The sequence below is a fragment of the Thalassophryne amazonica genome, chromosome 8, assembly GCF_902500255.1.
Source record: "Thalassophryne amazonica chromosome 8, fThaAma1.1, whole genome shotgun sequence".
Taxonomy (NCBI): Eukaryota; Metazoa; Chordata; class Actinopteri; order Batrachoidiformes; family Batrachoididae; genus Thalassophryne; species Thalassophryne amazonica.
This window is the reverse complement of record NC_047110.1, coordinates 9,824,428-9,841,175: the sequence shown is the minus strand read 5'-3', so window position 1 is coordinate 9,841,175 and position 16,748 is coordinate 9,824,428. Positions and strand designations below refer to the sequence as shown.

The window sequence follows — 16,748 nt, the reverse complement described above, 5'->3', positions numbered from 1 at the left end:
TTTAAAAAATGTCATTTGACCTGGATATTGAGCCAGTAAAATTAAATTACATTAAATTATGTCAGGAAAGTATTAAACTTACTCTGACACTCACACATTCCAAATATTAGTTGTTGAAAGTTACACGGATCTGCGCTGTTCAAGCTGCTGAGCTGAAGCGTCCTGCAGCTGCTGTGTTCTACGCAGCGCGGCTCCTAAAACCATTAAAATACATATACGAGGTCTGTTAGAAAAGTATCGGACCTTTTTATTTTTTGCAAAAACCTGATGGATTTGAACCATGTGTGCTTGCATCAGCCAACCTTGAACCTTTGTGCGCATGCGTGAACTTTTTTACGCCTGTCGATTAGATCATTTTAGGGTAAGCAGCCTTTGTGTGGGACGTGTGTAGTGCGCTCGGCGGATTTTCATTTCAAGGAAAAAGACGGAACGACTGGACCAGCGCCGCATCAAATTTTGCTAGAAACTGGGCAACAGCCAGGTGGAAACCATTCGGATGATTCAGACGGCTTTCTGTGACTTTTCAGTCGTGTGACTATCCAAGAAATTGTGGAAGAGGCGGACATGTCACAACATGTCCTGTGAGACTTCAACGTGAAGACACTTTTGCTCCGCCATCAGAAGCTTCAGGAAAAAATTTTGCCGCCAATCTTTTCATGGCAAAATCTTCTTTCACAGTGGAATGTACCGAAAAAGTGCTGATGTCCACTCTTCCGCAATTTTCGGATAGTCACACGACGGTCCCCGCATCACCACAGTGTTCACTTTGGAAGTGATCTGGTCATTTCAGCGTGTTGATGGTCCGACCCGGAGCGCGCTCGTTCTCCACCGCTGTGTGGTCATCTTAAACTGGTTGTACGCTCCTTAATCTGTGTGATGGCCCATTGGATCATCACCGAAAGCCGTCTGAATAATCCGAATGGTTTCCACTGGCTGGTCGCCCGTTTCTGGCAAAATTTGATGCGGCGCTGCTCCAGTCGTCCGTCTTTTTCCTTGGAATGAAACAAACGGCGAGGCGCACAACACACGTCCCACACAAAGGCTGCTTACCAGAAAATGAGTGCAGTTGACGGCGTGGAAAAGTTCACGCATGCGCACGAAGGTTCAAGGTTTGCTCATGCAAGCACACGTGATTCAAATCCATCAGGTTTTTGAAAAAAATAAAAGGTCAGCTACTTTTCTAACAGACCTCGTATATACATATTATATTTTTACACGGTTATCCTTTATTGACTGAGTTTCATTCATGAAGTCAGTGGTGTGGGTACAAATCTCTATGTGTGGGTGTGACTGTGAGCGGAACAGCGCGGGTCATTATAATCTCATTATTTTAAGGCGCAAATTTAAAAAAATCCCCAGTCTTGTCAAACAATTTTAATCACTAACGACAAGTATTTTAACTAGACATGGTTCTAGCAGGGAAAATATCAACTCGACATAAATGAAGAGTTAATGGTCCGTGTCATCGGGCGACACGACAGGAAACATACAGCTGTTTATCATCCAAATATCACAGACAAAGTGACAAGAAGAACCAAAACCACTTACTTATGGAAGGAAATATTGTCTCTCTTGTTCCTCTGTTTGTGGCTTTGCCAACATGCGCAGCTTTCCGGCATATTCCACCTGTTTCTTGAACTTCTATGTGCGCAAATCACTAACTTGCCTGGAATTCAAATGGCGACCACGCCTCCTTACTGACAGGATTTACTTAATGGTTTTCATTATGCTTTCGTTCTTATTTTGAAAGTTTAATAAGTGGACTCATATGTTAAACATGGTGCGAATTTACTGAACAAGTAGTAGACTTTTTGTTTGTTTTGTATATTGTTCTGCAAGCCACTTTTAATTACAAATTCATCCGCACATGCCTGAGTTTTGATTATCCTTCATTTGTTTGGCATTTTGGTTGAAAATTTAGCAGGTGAACACTGGGTGTGTTTAAAACAATATTGTGGTGCTCTTAATTCATAATTTGAAGTAAAACAGAGCATGCCATGTAAAAGAAACAGATTTATTTTTGCTTAATAATCAGTACTATGTGGTCAAGACATTTATATTTAGTTTCTTTTGTCTGTATTAGCATATTTGATATTGGAGTCATCCAGAAATAATTGAAAGTAATCAAATGACATTAATATTATGGTACTTGGATTACATTACTGACTACATTTTTTAACAGGTAACTAGTAACTGTATTGGAATACATTTTTAAAGTAACCCTCCCAACCCTGTCTGTGTGTGAGTGTGAGATGGATTAAGTACAAAGTACGAGAGAGCCATCTCACACTCACACACAGATATTTGGAATTAATTGCTCACAAAGAGCCATTCGGTCTTGCTGACTTTAGTCCATTAACCAGTCGACCATCACCTCCCTGTCAAAGTGCTTATCAACACCTGTATCAGTGTGTGTGGAATCACAGCATTAACTAGAGCAGTGATTCTCAACCGGGGTGCCGGTCGATCGTCGGGGGTGCCGTGGGTATTTTTCATATTCGCGATTATTTTTCATATTCGCGATTACCGTGAATTATTTATTTTATCCATAAAGCATAAAACGACTCAGAATCTGACGTCAAACGTGCTGCAGCCTCGCTCTTGTCTTAAGGCGGGACAATAACAAGGAGGCTGACGGCCGATTAAAACAGTGTTGTCTCCTTCAAAAGCCGTCTAAAATGCGGAGCTGTCGGTGTGTGTGTGTCTGTGCCTGTGTGTGCGCGCACGGAGTTAACAGGAGGGGGTGGGTGAGGGAGATTCCTGAATGCAGGCGCGACAAGTTCAGTGCGCAGCGAGCGCGGAGCAGAGAGAGGATTTTAACCCGAGTAAACAAAACCAAAACATGAAGCTGCCTTTACTTCTCTCTGAACTTTCTCTAAAGGTGTGATTCTGCCGTTACCGTCCTGTTCACACCATGTGCGCTTCGTATGCTGAATTTATGAGATCATGAGATGAAATAAACGGTCAAATATCTTTAAAAACATATTTAAAAAATGAGAATATATGAATGAACTGAGCCACAAAAAAAAAAAAATGTTCAGACGCACAGATCACAAAAAGCAGGTGAGAACTCTGAACTTTAACAGCTGTTATTTTCCAAAGGTATTTATTTGTTCAGTCTTGAGCTTAATGCAGTGTTTAAGCACAAAACGTGACTGATGAGGAGAAACAATTTCAGAAATGCAACAGAAACAACCACAATTCAGAAAAAGTTGGGACTGTATGTAAAATGAAGATAAAAATAAAAATGTTGCACTATTCCCAGTTTCTCCACTCACAGAAGCCAAACGTTCTTCCAGAGTTGTGTAATTATACTACAATAGTAGAATATAAAGAAGGGGAAAAAAAGAAAAAAAATAGAAAATATATTCGTCAATCGCAATTATTTGTCTGACCATTAATCATCTCCAGAAATTCCTAATCGTGACAGCCCTACTTGAGATCAGAGCGCAAAATGCTTGGGGATTTTCGAAATGCGGTGTTTTCTGTATCGATTTTCTATTGCGATAATTGGTTTTGCGCAAAACCAGAGGTAATAGCATTATAATATTATTTTGGTTGGTGGTGTGCCGCAGGATTTTGTAAATATAAAAAGGGTGCCGCGGCTCAAAAAAGGTTGAAAATCACTGAACTAGAGCACCGCGCTCCAAGGCTGCAAACCGAGTTTCCAATTCCACAAAATCTTTCCTTAGAAAAAACCTTTCAAGGTCAAAGTCCTGTTAGAAGTGACATTTCATGAGCTCAATTAGATGTGATCAAATATCAGGAGTATGTATTTAGTTCATGCAGTTGAATCAAAGTTTTTGTGGTGTTGTCAGGGTTTTTTTTTTCAACTTTTTCAGGTTCTGAATTCTTTTCAGATAATTTTCACAGAACATCTCTGCTATGCACAATTTGTCATTGCTTTTTGGCACTCAGCTTCCGACTGATAGCTGGACGACAAATGGGCATAAAATTGAAACCTAAATTAAATTTTGGTGGTGTAGGTAAATCCATAACAGAAAAATGAGAGTGATTAAGGCACTTTTGATTGAGATATGATGCAAAATGTACACTAAATGGGCTTTTCAGTGTCCACAAAATCCAAAAACTTTATCCGATCTGGATGAAACTTTGTCAGGTGATCAATCAATCAATCAATTTTTTTATATAGCGCCAAATCACAACAAACAGTTGCCCCAAGGCGCTTTATATTGTAAGGCAAGGCCATACAATAATTATGTAAAACCCCAACGGTCAAAACGACCCCCTGTGAGCAAGCACTTGGCTACAGTGGGAAGGAAAAACTCCCTTTTAACAGGAAGAAACCTCCAGCAGAACCAGGCTCAGGGAGGGGCAGTCTTCTGCTGGGACTGGTTGGGGCTGAGGGAGAGAACCAGGAAAAAGACATGCTGTGGAGGGGAGCAGAGATCGATCACTAATGATTAAATGCAGAGTGGTGCATACAGAGCAAAAAGAGAAAGAAACAGTGCATCATGGGAACCCCCCAGCAGTCTACGTCTATAGCAGCATAACTAAGGGATGGTTCAGGGTCACCCGATCCAGCCCTAACTATAAGCTTTAGCAAAAAGGAAAGTTTTAAGCCTAATCTTAAAAGTAGAGAGGGTGTCTGTCTCCCTGATCTGAATTGGGAGCTGGTTCCACAGGAGAGGAGCCTGAAAGCTGAAGGCTCTGCCTCCCATTCTACTCTTACAAACCCTAGGAACTACAAGTAAGCCTGCAGTCTGAGAGCGAAGCGCTCTATTGGGGTGATATGGTACTACGAGGTCCCTAAGATAAGATGGGACCTGATTATTCAAAACCTTATAAGTAAGAAGAAGAATTTTAAATTCTATTCTAGAATTAACAGGAAGCCAATGAGGAGAGGCCAGTATGGGTGAGATATGCTCTCTCCTTCTAGTCCCCGTCAGTACTCTAGCTGCAGCATTTTGAATTAACTGAAGGCTTTTTAGGGAACTTTTAGGACAACCTGATAATAATGAATTACAATAGTCCAGCCTAGAGGAAATAAATGCATGAATTAGTTTTTCAGCATCACTCTGAGACAAGACCTTTCTGATTTTAGAGATATTGCGTAAATGCAAAAAAGCAGTCCTACATATTTGTTTAATATGCGCTTTGAATGACATATCCTGATCAAAAATGACTCCAAGATTTCTCACAGTATTACTAGAGGCCAGGGCAATGCCATCCAGAGTAAGGATCTGGTTAGACACCATGTTTCTAAGATTTGTGGGGCCAAGTACAATAACTTCAGTTTTATCTGAGTTTAAAAGCAGGAAATTAGAGGTCATCCATGTCTTTATGTCTGTAAGACAATCCTGCAGTTTAGCTAATTGGTGTGTGTCCTCTGGCTTCATGGATAGATAAAGCTGGGTATCATCTGCGTAACAATGAAATTTAAGCAATACCGTCTAATAATACTACCTAAGGGAAGCATGTATAAAGTGAATACAATTGGTCCTAGCACAGAACCTTGTGGAACTCCATAATTAACCCTAGTCTGTGAAGAAGATTCCCCATGTACATGAACAAATTGTAATCTATTAGACAATTTATGTGGAAATGATTGTTGTACAAAAGCTTCAGATATCTGTCACTGAGATAGATGATGACTGGAGGCAGTTTGAAGCTGAAACAAGACAAGAATTGTTGAATTGTTGCTGACACTCTGAAATGACGCATGTGCAGTGAAGCCAGTGCTCAGAGGGGCTGAGCTCCTCACAGCGGCCCCACAGACACACAACAGACAGGAACTAACATGTATGATTTTAGGGTTTACAAATGTTTTTGGCCATTAAACTTTACTTACTTAGAGATGTTAGTGGACTGAGAATTAGCGGAACTAAATTTAGCACAAGCTAATTGGTCCACTGATGGTTTTCAAAGTTAGCTGAAAACCTAATCTGCTAACAAAACAGTTAGCTTCGCTAATTAGCGGTTAGCAGATTAGCAGAACTGTGGCCAGTGTGTATAACTGTGACAAGTCACCCAACGGAGCTCACAAATGTGATCTGGGACAGCACCAGAACCAAAACCAGCACCTTGGTTCTGGAAAAAGTGCCAGTGATATCACTTTCAAGAATGTGGTCTGTGTCTGTCAAAGTCTATGATAGAAGTTCCACCACAGTTCAAACAGGCTATGGCACACTGAGATTCAGATTCCTCATCCAAGACCCTTAAGGCTTTCCAATGTAAGGACATGATCATGAGAATGAGGCTTTTGGTTTTGACCTTGATGTGACCTTTGCGACCTATGCTGACATTAAGTTCAAAAAATGGTAATTTTCTGATTGAATAATTGGAGAAGAACTTGTATGGAATTTCTGTTTTCTGAAGGCAAAGAGCAGTGGTGGGCACAGCTAACCAAAAAGTTAGCTTTGATAACCATTAATCCGATAACTGAAAAGTTATCACACAGTTATCTCGATATTAGATACACTGTCATTTACAAACTAAAAAGCTCCTGCTTTTTTCACACGCTTTGAACCCTGCGACTTAAACAACCAAAATATGTCCATTAATATATGATTGGCAGAGTAAAAGACACATTAGTAAATATAAATTCTTACCTGTTAGTTTCAGTGGGATTCATCTGAAGAAATAAAACAGTGTCTAACAAGACCAAAGCATTCATGATATGCACACTCTTAAGGCTATGAAATTGGGCTATTAGTAAAAAAAGTAGAAAAGGGGGTGTTCACAATAATAGTAGTGTGGCATTCAGTCAGTGAGTTTGTCAATTTGTGGAACAAACAGGTGTGAATCAGGTGTCCTCTAATTAAGGATGAAGCCAGCACCTGTTGAACATGCTTTTCTCTTTGAAAGCCTGAGGAAAATGGGACATTCAAGACATTGTTCAGAAGAACAGCGTAGTTTGATTAAGAAATTGATTGGAGAGGGGAAAACTTATACGCAGATGCAAAAAATTATAGGCCGTTCATCTACAATGATTTCCAATGCTTTAAAATGGACAAAAAAAACCAGAGACACATGGAGAAAATGGAAAACAACCATCAAAATGGATAGAAGAATAACCAGAATGGCAAAGGGCTCACCCATTGATCAGCTCCAGGATGATCAAAGACAGTCTGGAGTTACCTGTAAGTGCTGTGACAGAAGACGCCTGTGTGAAGCTAATTTATTTGCAAGAATCCCCCACAAAGTCCCTCTGTTAAATAAAAGACGTGCAGACGAGGTTAGAATTTGCCAAAGAACACATCAACTGGCCTAAAGAGAAATGGAGGAATATTTTGTGGACTGATGAGAGTAAAATTGTTCTTTTTGGGTCCAAGGGCCACAGACAGTTTGTGAGACGACCCCCAAACTCTGAATTCAAGCCACAGTTCACAGTGAAGACAGTGAAGCATGGTGGTGCAAGCATCATGATATGTGCATGTTTCTCCTACTATGGTGTTGGGCATATATATCGCATACCAGGTATCATGGATCAGTTTGGATATGTCAAAATACTTGAAGAGGTCATGTTGCCTTATGGTGAAGAGGACATGCCCTTGAAATGGGTGTTTCAACAAGACAATGACCCTAAGCACACTAGTAAACCAGCAAAATCTTGGTTCCAAACCAACAAAATTAATGCCTCGCAGATGTGAAGAAATCATGAAAAACTGTGGTTATACAACTAAATACTAGTTTAGTGATTCACAGGATTGCAAAAAAAAAAGCAGTTTGAACATAATAGTTTTGAGTTTGTTGCATCAACAGCAGATGCTACTATTATTGTGAACACCCCCTTTTCTACTTTTTTTTTTTACTAATAGCCCAATTTCATAGCCTTAAGAGTGTGCATATCATGAATGTTGGTTTTGTTGGATTTGTGAGAATCTACTGAATCTACTGGTACCTTGTTTCCCATGTAACAATAAGAAATATACTCAAAACCTGGATTAATCTTTTTAGTCACATAGCACTACTATTATTCTGAACACTACTGTATAATGCAATAAATTTGTTATTTTTCTTCTAGCGTATTTGAGTATTTTGAAGTGTTATCAACCCTGAATAATGTGGTTGAGCTGGTGAAACTCAAAAATAAGGTCAGAAATGAGTTCTGCATGTTTGAAAGCCCTATTATAGAGGTATCACATTAACATATAGCATAAAAAACAAAAAAGTTATGATTCCGATATATGATCGGTGGCCATTTTGGAAAACGCCCCCTGGTGGCCATTCGCCACTAAATTCAAATGTCCACCTGTGTGATTTTGAAAGTTGGTAGACCCTATTACTCAAAACAGCAGTCAGAAATTCAGAAAATCAAAAATTGCCCCCCTTGAGATGTACAGGGCCAGGACTAAAAACAGCTACCAGTGCCTCCTGATGTGTCAGTGGCACTCGTCCATGCACGCGTTATGAAGTGGGTTCATTCAGCATGTCTGTAGCTGGTATATTGTCGATAGCAGACATTTTGTCAAAAATAGACCCACATAAATGTGGCGATCTGAACGTGAACCCAGTGGGCAGAGAACACTTGGACTCACAGGCTGCTGATCACTTCTTGCATCAGTGAGGGATCCTATGGCAATGAACATGAACAATATTCCAAGAATGAATATAATAATAATCATAATAATAATAATAATAACCTTTATTCATCCAGGTAGAATTCCAATGAGATCGAAACCTCTTTTGCAAGGGTGACCCGGCCAAGAAAGGCAGCATCACACGTCATAATGGGCAGGTTAACATCAACATGAGAACGCTGGTGAGAAATAAAATACCATCAACTTGGTCATAATAACATTGCACATGAAGTAAAATCTCAAACTGATTTGGATTAGAAACATAGGCATTGTGCAAAAGAAACCCATTCGCAATCTCGTAAAATAGGCCGGAAGGTGTTCAAGGAAGTCTGTCTGGGCAGTTTCAGTTCAGATTGGAGAACATTCCAATCAGAGAGAGATGAACTACTGAAGACATTCTTTCCTGCTTCAGTGCAGACATGAGGTACACGAAAACATAACATGGCATTTGAGCGCAGAGCTTAGCGGCTTTTGGCTCTCTGAAGTAAACTGGATAAATAGGTCGGAACCAGACCAATAACAGTTTTGGAAACTAGAATCATCCAGTGTGTATATCGCCTAACAGACAAAGGGTGCATACCAGCTTTGGCATACAACTCACAGTGGTGAGTGAGGCAGCTGCAACCAGGGATGAATCTCAGGGCACAGTAATACAGTGGGGTCAAGGACTGTAGACAATTGGATGAAGCACACCTATATACGACATCACCATAGTCCAATATGGGCAGTAGGGTAGCACTTATCAGCAGCTTCCGAGCATTTAAGGAGAAGCATGCAGCATACAGATGATAGAAGGCATTTGATAGGTTTGTATACAGGTCAGTAGTATAAAGTGTGAACAAGATAGGTCCCAGGACTGAGCCTTGAGGGACACCTTTTGTTACCTCGAGGAAGGCAGAGTTAACACCAGCCATCTGAACACACTGAGTCTTGCTAGCCAAATAGTTTGCAAACCAAAAGGCTGCATGTGTAGAAACAGTTCTTCGCAGCCAAAATACATGAATAAATTAAAATCATCTTGATGATTTTTATTATTTGAGTCTGTTGATGAATTGTTTGAGTTCCATGCAGGTTTCCTGTAGCCTAAGGCAATAGATGTAATGTACTTGTTTTTTTACAACAAACAATGTCCAAAACCCAAAAATATTTGGTTTACTGTGATAAAATAGAGAAGTGGCAAAGTTAAAACTAGCTTATTCCACATTATATTGACTAGTAACTAGTAGCTAAACTTCTCAGCAGTAGTACTGTGTGTATGCTGGCTGTGTAGACACGTTTGATTGCTTTCACTGCTGCTTACGTTGTTTTGTTTTTTTTGTTCCTGCACAGATGTGTCTGTAAACTGATGGCATCCAAGACACGAATTGTTGTCACCAGCAAGCTGGAGCATCTAAAACGAGCAGACAAGATCCTCCTTCTTCACAATGGAGACTGTTACTTCTATGGCACATTCTCAGAGCTACAGGCCGAGCGCCCTGATTTTAGCTCTCTGCTCCTTGGAATAGAAGCTTATGACAGCATTAATGCAGAGCGACGCAGCTCCATTCTCACAGAAACTCTCCGCAGGGTGTCTATTGATGAAACGGCTGGCTTCAGAGGTGCAGATCCAATTCGCCAGTCTTTCCGACAGCCACCACCTTCACTAATGGTTTCTGGATCCCAAGCGTTTCCTGGAGGTGATGGACACCCAGAAAAACGCAAGCAGTCTCTCATCCTCAATCCGCTGGCAGCTGCCCGCAAGATCTCCTTCATCGGAAACTCCCAACAGAACACAAACGTTCCCCAGTCCATGACAATAGAGGATGGTGTTTGTGAACTTTCTGAAAGAAAATTCTCAGTCGTACCTGAGGATGATCAAGTAGAGGAGGTTCTTCCCAGAGGGAACATGTATCATAATGGATTACAGCAGCTCAGCGGCCAGCGGCGCCAGTCTGTCCTGGCCTTCATCACTAATGCTCATGGTCAGGAGCGGAGAGACCAGTTGCAGTCCTCTTTCAGAAAGAAACTGTCCATCACGCCGCAGTGTGATTTGGCAACGGAGTTGGACATTTATGCCCATCGGTTGTCCAAAGATAGTGTTTATGACATTAGTGAAGAGGTGGATGAAGAAGACATGGCGGTAGGACTTTTTCTCATTACTAAAATTTATGCAGCTTTTCTGACATACACTGAGTACACACACACACACACACACACACACACACACACACACACACACACACACACACACACACACACACACACACACACACACACACACACACACACACATATTTGGGGTAGGAATCTGTAAGGCACCTAACAATTTGATTTGTTTACAATTTAGTGGTTTTGATTTTAAAATGATTGACGATACATTTTGATGCATGTTATTTCCTTTACAGGATTTCTTTAACCCTCTGGGGTCTGAGGGCATTTTTTGACAGTTCACTCGCCTGGCATAAATGTTTTATGATTGCTGTTAACAGCGCTCCCTGCATCCCACAGTCAAGTTTATGTCTCTTTTTTCAGGACAACCTGTGCTTTCATAATATATATGCTTTTGTTGTGTTCTATAAGTGTAATAACGGTTTACAATCAAAAATAAGGAAGGAAAGAATAATAATTTGCCACACATTTATTCAAAACACACAGCACACTATAATAAACTGTTTATTCACTTTATAAAGGTAATTTGAGGTCTTGTGTGAAACACTGTACAACAAAAAGGTTCAAACAATAAACACAAATACACATTTTGAACAATACGAGGTCTGTTAGAAAAGTATCGGACCTTTTTATTTTTTTCAAAAACCTGGTGGAATCACGTGTGCTTGCATGAGCAAACCTTGAACCTTGGTGCGCATGCGTGATTTTTTTCACACCTGTCGGTTGCATCATTTGCTTGTAAGCAGCCTTTGTGTGAGGAGGGGTGGAGTCTCTCGTCGTTTTTTCTTTGCAAGGAAATGGCGTAACGACTGGAGCAGCGCGACTGTATCAAATTTTGCCAGAAACTGGGTGACAGCCAGGTGGAAACCATTCGGATTATTCAGACGGCTTTCGGTGATGATCCTATGGGCATCACACAGATTAAGGAGCGGTACAACCAGTTTAAAGACGTCCACACAACGGTGGAGAGCGAGCCACGCTCCAGGCGGCCATCAACATGCTGAAATGACCAGATCATTTCCAAAGCGAACGCTGTGGTAATGTGGGACCGTCATGTGATTATCCGAGAAATTGTGGAAGAGGTGGACATCAGCACTTTTTCGGCACATTCCACTGTGGCAGAAGATTTGGCCATGAAAAGAGTTGTGGCGAAATTCATCGGCACGAAGCTGATGGCGCAGCAAAAGTGCCTTCGTGTTGAAGCCTCACAGGACATGTTGTGACATGCTCACCTCTTCCACCATTCGGAAGATTCAGACAGCTTTCGGTGGCTTTTCAGTCGTGTGACTATCCAAGAAATTATTGACGTGCAAGCACACGTGATTCAAATCCATCAGGTTTTTGAAAAAAATAAAAAGGTCTGATACTTTTCTAACAGACCTCATATATACAAAATGGTCTATGTGTTTTGTTGTCTTCATGGTAAAAGCAATAGAGTTCTCCAGTAACATTCACATGCAAACTAGTGGAGCAATCCTGATCATTACACACTCTTTATTTGAGCATGTGAGATTGTCATCAGAGGCTCTCCGTCTGCTTCGTCTGTTTTCAGTGATCACTGTGCGTAATGTGCAGGGCGCATTTGGAGCCCAATAGTATGTACCCATTGGAGCACCCAGGGGGGCTATTCAAATGGGCCAACTAGTAACATATCACTCCTGAAAATGATCTTTGACTCATCACGTGAGGTGAATCTGCCCTACGATTGGATTTTGGAAACCATGTGACGGTGAACCAATTCCGATTGGACACTCATATTGTGCACATCATCACACAGCTTCTATGAGGAGTACAAAGATGGCCGATGGCTGGCTCGAATATCCGCGGAGTTAACTTTTTGGCAAAAAAAAGTAAGTTTCTATCTCATAACAATAAAAGTTATTTAGAATTTAGTAAAGCTTGGTCTTAGCCGTCGTATACGACAGCGTCGGCCCCAGAGGGTTAACTCACTATGTCAGTACTTGGTACTTTTCAAACCAAAGTAAAGTATTTACTCTAATAAATGCTCCCTCTCTAATAAAAGCCCCCCCCCCCCCCCCCCCGAATCTTTTCCCGTCACATTGCATGTAGTGAAATTCCTGAGTGAACACAGTAAAATGAAAATGAAATAGTCCTACCTCATTGTCATGAAATCACATCAAGTCTGTTCTGGTTTCTATGTTGCTTATGCAGCCACAGTGCCTCGTATTTCAGACCCTTCCCTGTCACGCCAATGCCTACCCTTACCCCCCCACCAGGCAGCCATTTTGGACAGGGTTGTAAGTTTATCCTTGTTCCTACACCACTCCCGGACACATTTCTATTGCCTAGGAAAATCTGAGCCACATGGTGCTTCCCCTTCTCTTCTGCTTCTTTCACAACTCTTAGCGTGTGTGTGTGTGTGTGTGTGTGTGTGTGTGTGTGTGTGTGTGTGTGTGTGTGTGTGTGTGTGTGTGTGTGTGTGTGTGTGTGTGTGTGTGTGTGTGTGTGTGTGGCTTTGATCACAGACAAATAGGGGAGAGCTGACATTTGCTGTTTGGTATGCTTATGTATTTTGGGTCAAAGATGAATGCCGCCAAAATAGAACATTGATATGACTGATATTTTTTGCAAAACTACAAATATTAGGTAACAACACTGAACAGTGGACATTGGTAATTACATTCTGGACTCACACGCCATTCCAGCAGAGGGCGGTAAATCATTAAAAGCAAAGTGGTCTCTGTGTACATATATACGTGTATGCATGCATGCGTGATTTTATTTAGTAAGTTCAAAATGTAATTGTAAATGCATTAAAAATACATGGATGACACAAGAAAGGGACACACGTAATTCCATTGTAGTCCATTTAAAAATCAAATGAAAATCAAATCAAATAATAAGTTCTTTTGCCATTTTCTTCAGACAAGTCAGGGGATGGAAACATGAACATTTCCAAGTCACTGAATATGTCTTTGACCTTTCCATCAATTAGGAAGAAATACAAAAGTTTCTTTGACCAAAACATCAAATCATCTCAGATGTACTTTCTGACAAATTGTAGCTGAACTTTCAGGTCTTTTTTTAAAAGAAAATCCTCGTCTACACTTCATTAGAAAGCTGGATTTTATGTTTTTAATTCATTTATATCAAGTTGTAGAGATTTGCTTTCAGTTTGAGTTAAGGAAGATAATTTTAGGAAAAAAAATGTGAAATGGAATAAACAAATTAAAATGTGTGAAATACCAAGTGTTCCAATACTTTTGAGGGCAATTGAGAAATACTGAGGAGCAGCATCTTACATCTCATATATAGTGCAGCTGATAAGAAAATATTTAGAGTGGAAATGGTGATACAAGCATCAGATTCGGCACAAATAATCCATAGACATGAACTCTTTGAAAAAACTGATTGGCCACTTGAATTTTCAATAGACAGCCAGGTAGAGGTCAATTAAAGAATTACACAGGGGTCAAAATTTAAAGATGCTCCAATCATATTGAAAACTACCACATTATTTACCTGATCATAAAGCTTCCAAAAAGGTATAGTTTGGACTATCTGTGACTGAATGTTATGAAGTTATGAGGTAAAAGCAGCAAGAATGGTGATAAAGTTAAGTTTCAGTTTGTACACAGGTCAAAAGTTAAAGTTGCTCCAATTTTGGTAAAAGTTGATGCAAATTAAAAACCTGATTAAGTTAAGTGGGTTTTAAAAGGTAACAGCTTGCATTGTGTGTCATGCTTAGTTCATGTTACAGGGTAACATATGTCACGTCATAGAATCCAATGCACATTGACCTTGTTTGACCTTTACTTTGAAGACCAAGCATTCAGCAATGTCAAAACTATTCCATTTATTAGCTCAATATATGTCTCAGATTTAAAATGGCTCTTTTCAACCAGATCTGCTGTGCCGTGACATGTCAATCATCTGGGATGGTGTCCAATCAGATTTCAAGGTGGTCCAGTGACACCCAGCTGCACCCATGCCAGGAAGTGTTCAACATTTGACATTTCCCAACATTTCCTGTTGGGAAATGTCTGTACACTCAAAATTTGGCACTTCCTGTTTCAGTGTGAACTTGCTACTGAGTTCCCCGCGAGATTCCATGAGATCTCATCTGTCAATCCAGGAAGTGTCGATGCAAGTAGTGTTTGACATTTGACATTTCTTGTTTTACTGTGGACTCAAAATTTGGCATATCCTGTTTGGGAATCCCTGTACCATGAGCGAGCTCCGCAACGCTTTGCGAGTATTACATCTGCCGTAGATGAAATAAAATCATCGGTGTTTATTTGTCTGTCTGTTTGTTATAAGCAGGATTATGTCAAAACTGCCTCACATATTCTCACCAAATTTGCGCCACAGATAGATATTAGGCCATGGAAGACTCCATTAAATTTTGGAGGTGATCTGGATCCGAATCCGCATTCTGGATCGAGATTCCTTTTTATATACACTTTGAAGGATTTCTTCAAAATTACCTCACTGATTCTAACCAAATTTGCACCACAGATAGATATTAGAGCATGGCAGACTCCACTGAATTTTGGAGGTCATCCATATCCAGATCCAGTTTCTGGATCAAGATTTCACTTTTTATAGGCTTTAAAGGATTTCTTCAAAACTACTTAATTGATTCTCATCAAATTTGCACCACAGATAGATGGAAGAGTCCACTGAATTTTGGTGGTGGTCCAGATCCAGGTTTGGAGGACGTCAGAAATCTCTGATTGTTCTTGTTATTATTATTATTATTAGTAGTAGTAGTAGTATTAGTAGTAGTAGTAGTATTAGTATTATTATTAGTATTATTACCAGTATTAGGGCAGCCTGGTGGATTAATGGGTAGTACTGTTGCCTCACATTGAGAAGGTCATGGGATCAATTCTCACCTGTGGCCTTTCTGTGTGGAGTTTTCATGTTCTCCTTGTGTTTGCATGGGTTCTCTCCAGGTGCTCTGGTTTTCTCCCCATCCAAAGACATCCAGGTTAGGTGAACTAGAGACTTTAAATTGTGCATAGGTGTGAATGTGTTTGTTTGTCTATATGTGGTCCTGTGATAGACTGGTGTCCTGTCCAGGGTGTACTTTCCCGCACGCTCTCTGACTGCTGGGATAGGCTCCAGCAACTCATAACTTGGTCTTAGATAAGCAGTTGAAGATGAGTGTAATAATAATAATTATTTTATTTTTGTCATTTGATTTTTAAATGGAAATAAGTATTTCCACTTTCATACATCATCCATTTTTTTAACATATTTACAATTTTATTATGTACTTACTTTGAATTTACTAAATAAAATCATGCACTCACTCATGCATGCACGCATGCTCCCTTTTAAGATATACATGATATAGGAGTCCAGAATGTAATTATCAATGTCCGTTGTTCAGTGTCATTAGATAATATCCATAGTTCCTCCAAAAATATTAGTCATATCAATGTTACATTTTGGTGGTATTCATCCTTGTCCCAACATGCATAAGCCTACCAAACGGCAAATGTCAGCTCTCCCCAGTTTGTCCATGATCAAAGCCATACACACACACGTACATAGACTTATCTTTTAATATATTGTGGCGAGCTGCACAGAAGAACAAAAACCGAGCCAGAGCATTTTGTCTTTTTTGCATTCTGCCGCAAGCAGATGCTTTCATTTTTACACACCCACAAACAGAGACAGTGGTGGTGGAACACATCAAACACACTGCACTTGTCAGTCACTGTAACAGCAACATGACACTTAACTAAACTGACTAAAACAACTGAACTGCAAAAACATAATAAATCAGTAACACTAACAACACTGTTAACAGTTCCATGTTACCATGATACATGTTACAACTCCAACATGACAACTCCCACGGTGCATTGCAGCACAAAGTCCATTGTGCTGCAATGGACATACATATACATATGTTAAGACAGTTAATTAACATAAAAAACAATGTCCAATTAACAGGTAATAAAATGGTTGAGAACTGTTGAGGACTAAGACCTAAGATTCTACAAACATTCTGGACTCACATGCCATTCCAACTCCTTATGCAGGGCATCCAGAAAGTATTCACAGCGCTGTACTTGTTCCAGA

General features: G+C 40.2%; 1 protein-coding gene across 1 annotated transcript in view; it reads left to right on the top strand.

The window, feature by feature from the left end:
- The window catches only part of cftr (CF transmembrane conductance regulator), a 361,955-nt gene that overhangs the window by 183,085 nt on the left and 162,122 nt on the right, over positions 1-16,748 (top strand). The window contains 1 exon segment of the mRNA XM_034175733.1: positions 9,873-10,662. Coding sequence (XP_034031624.1) covers positions 9,873-10,662 — 790 coding nt within the window.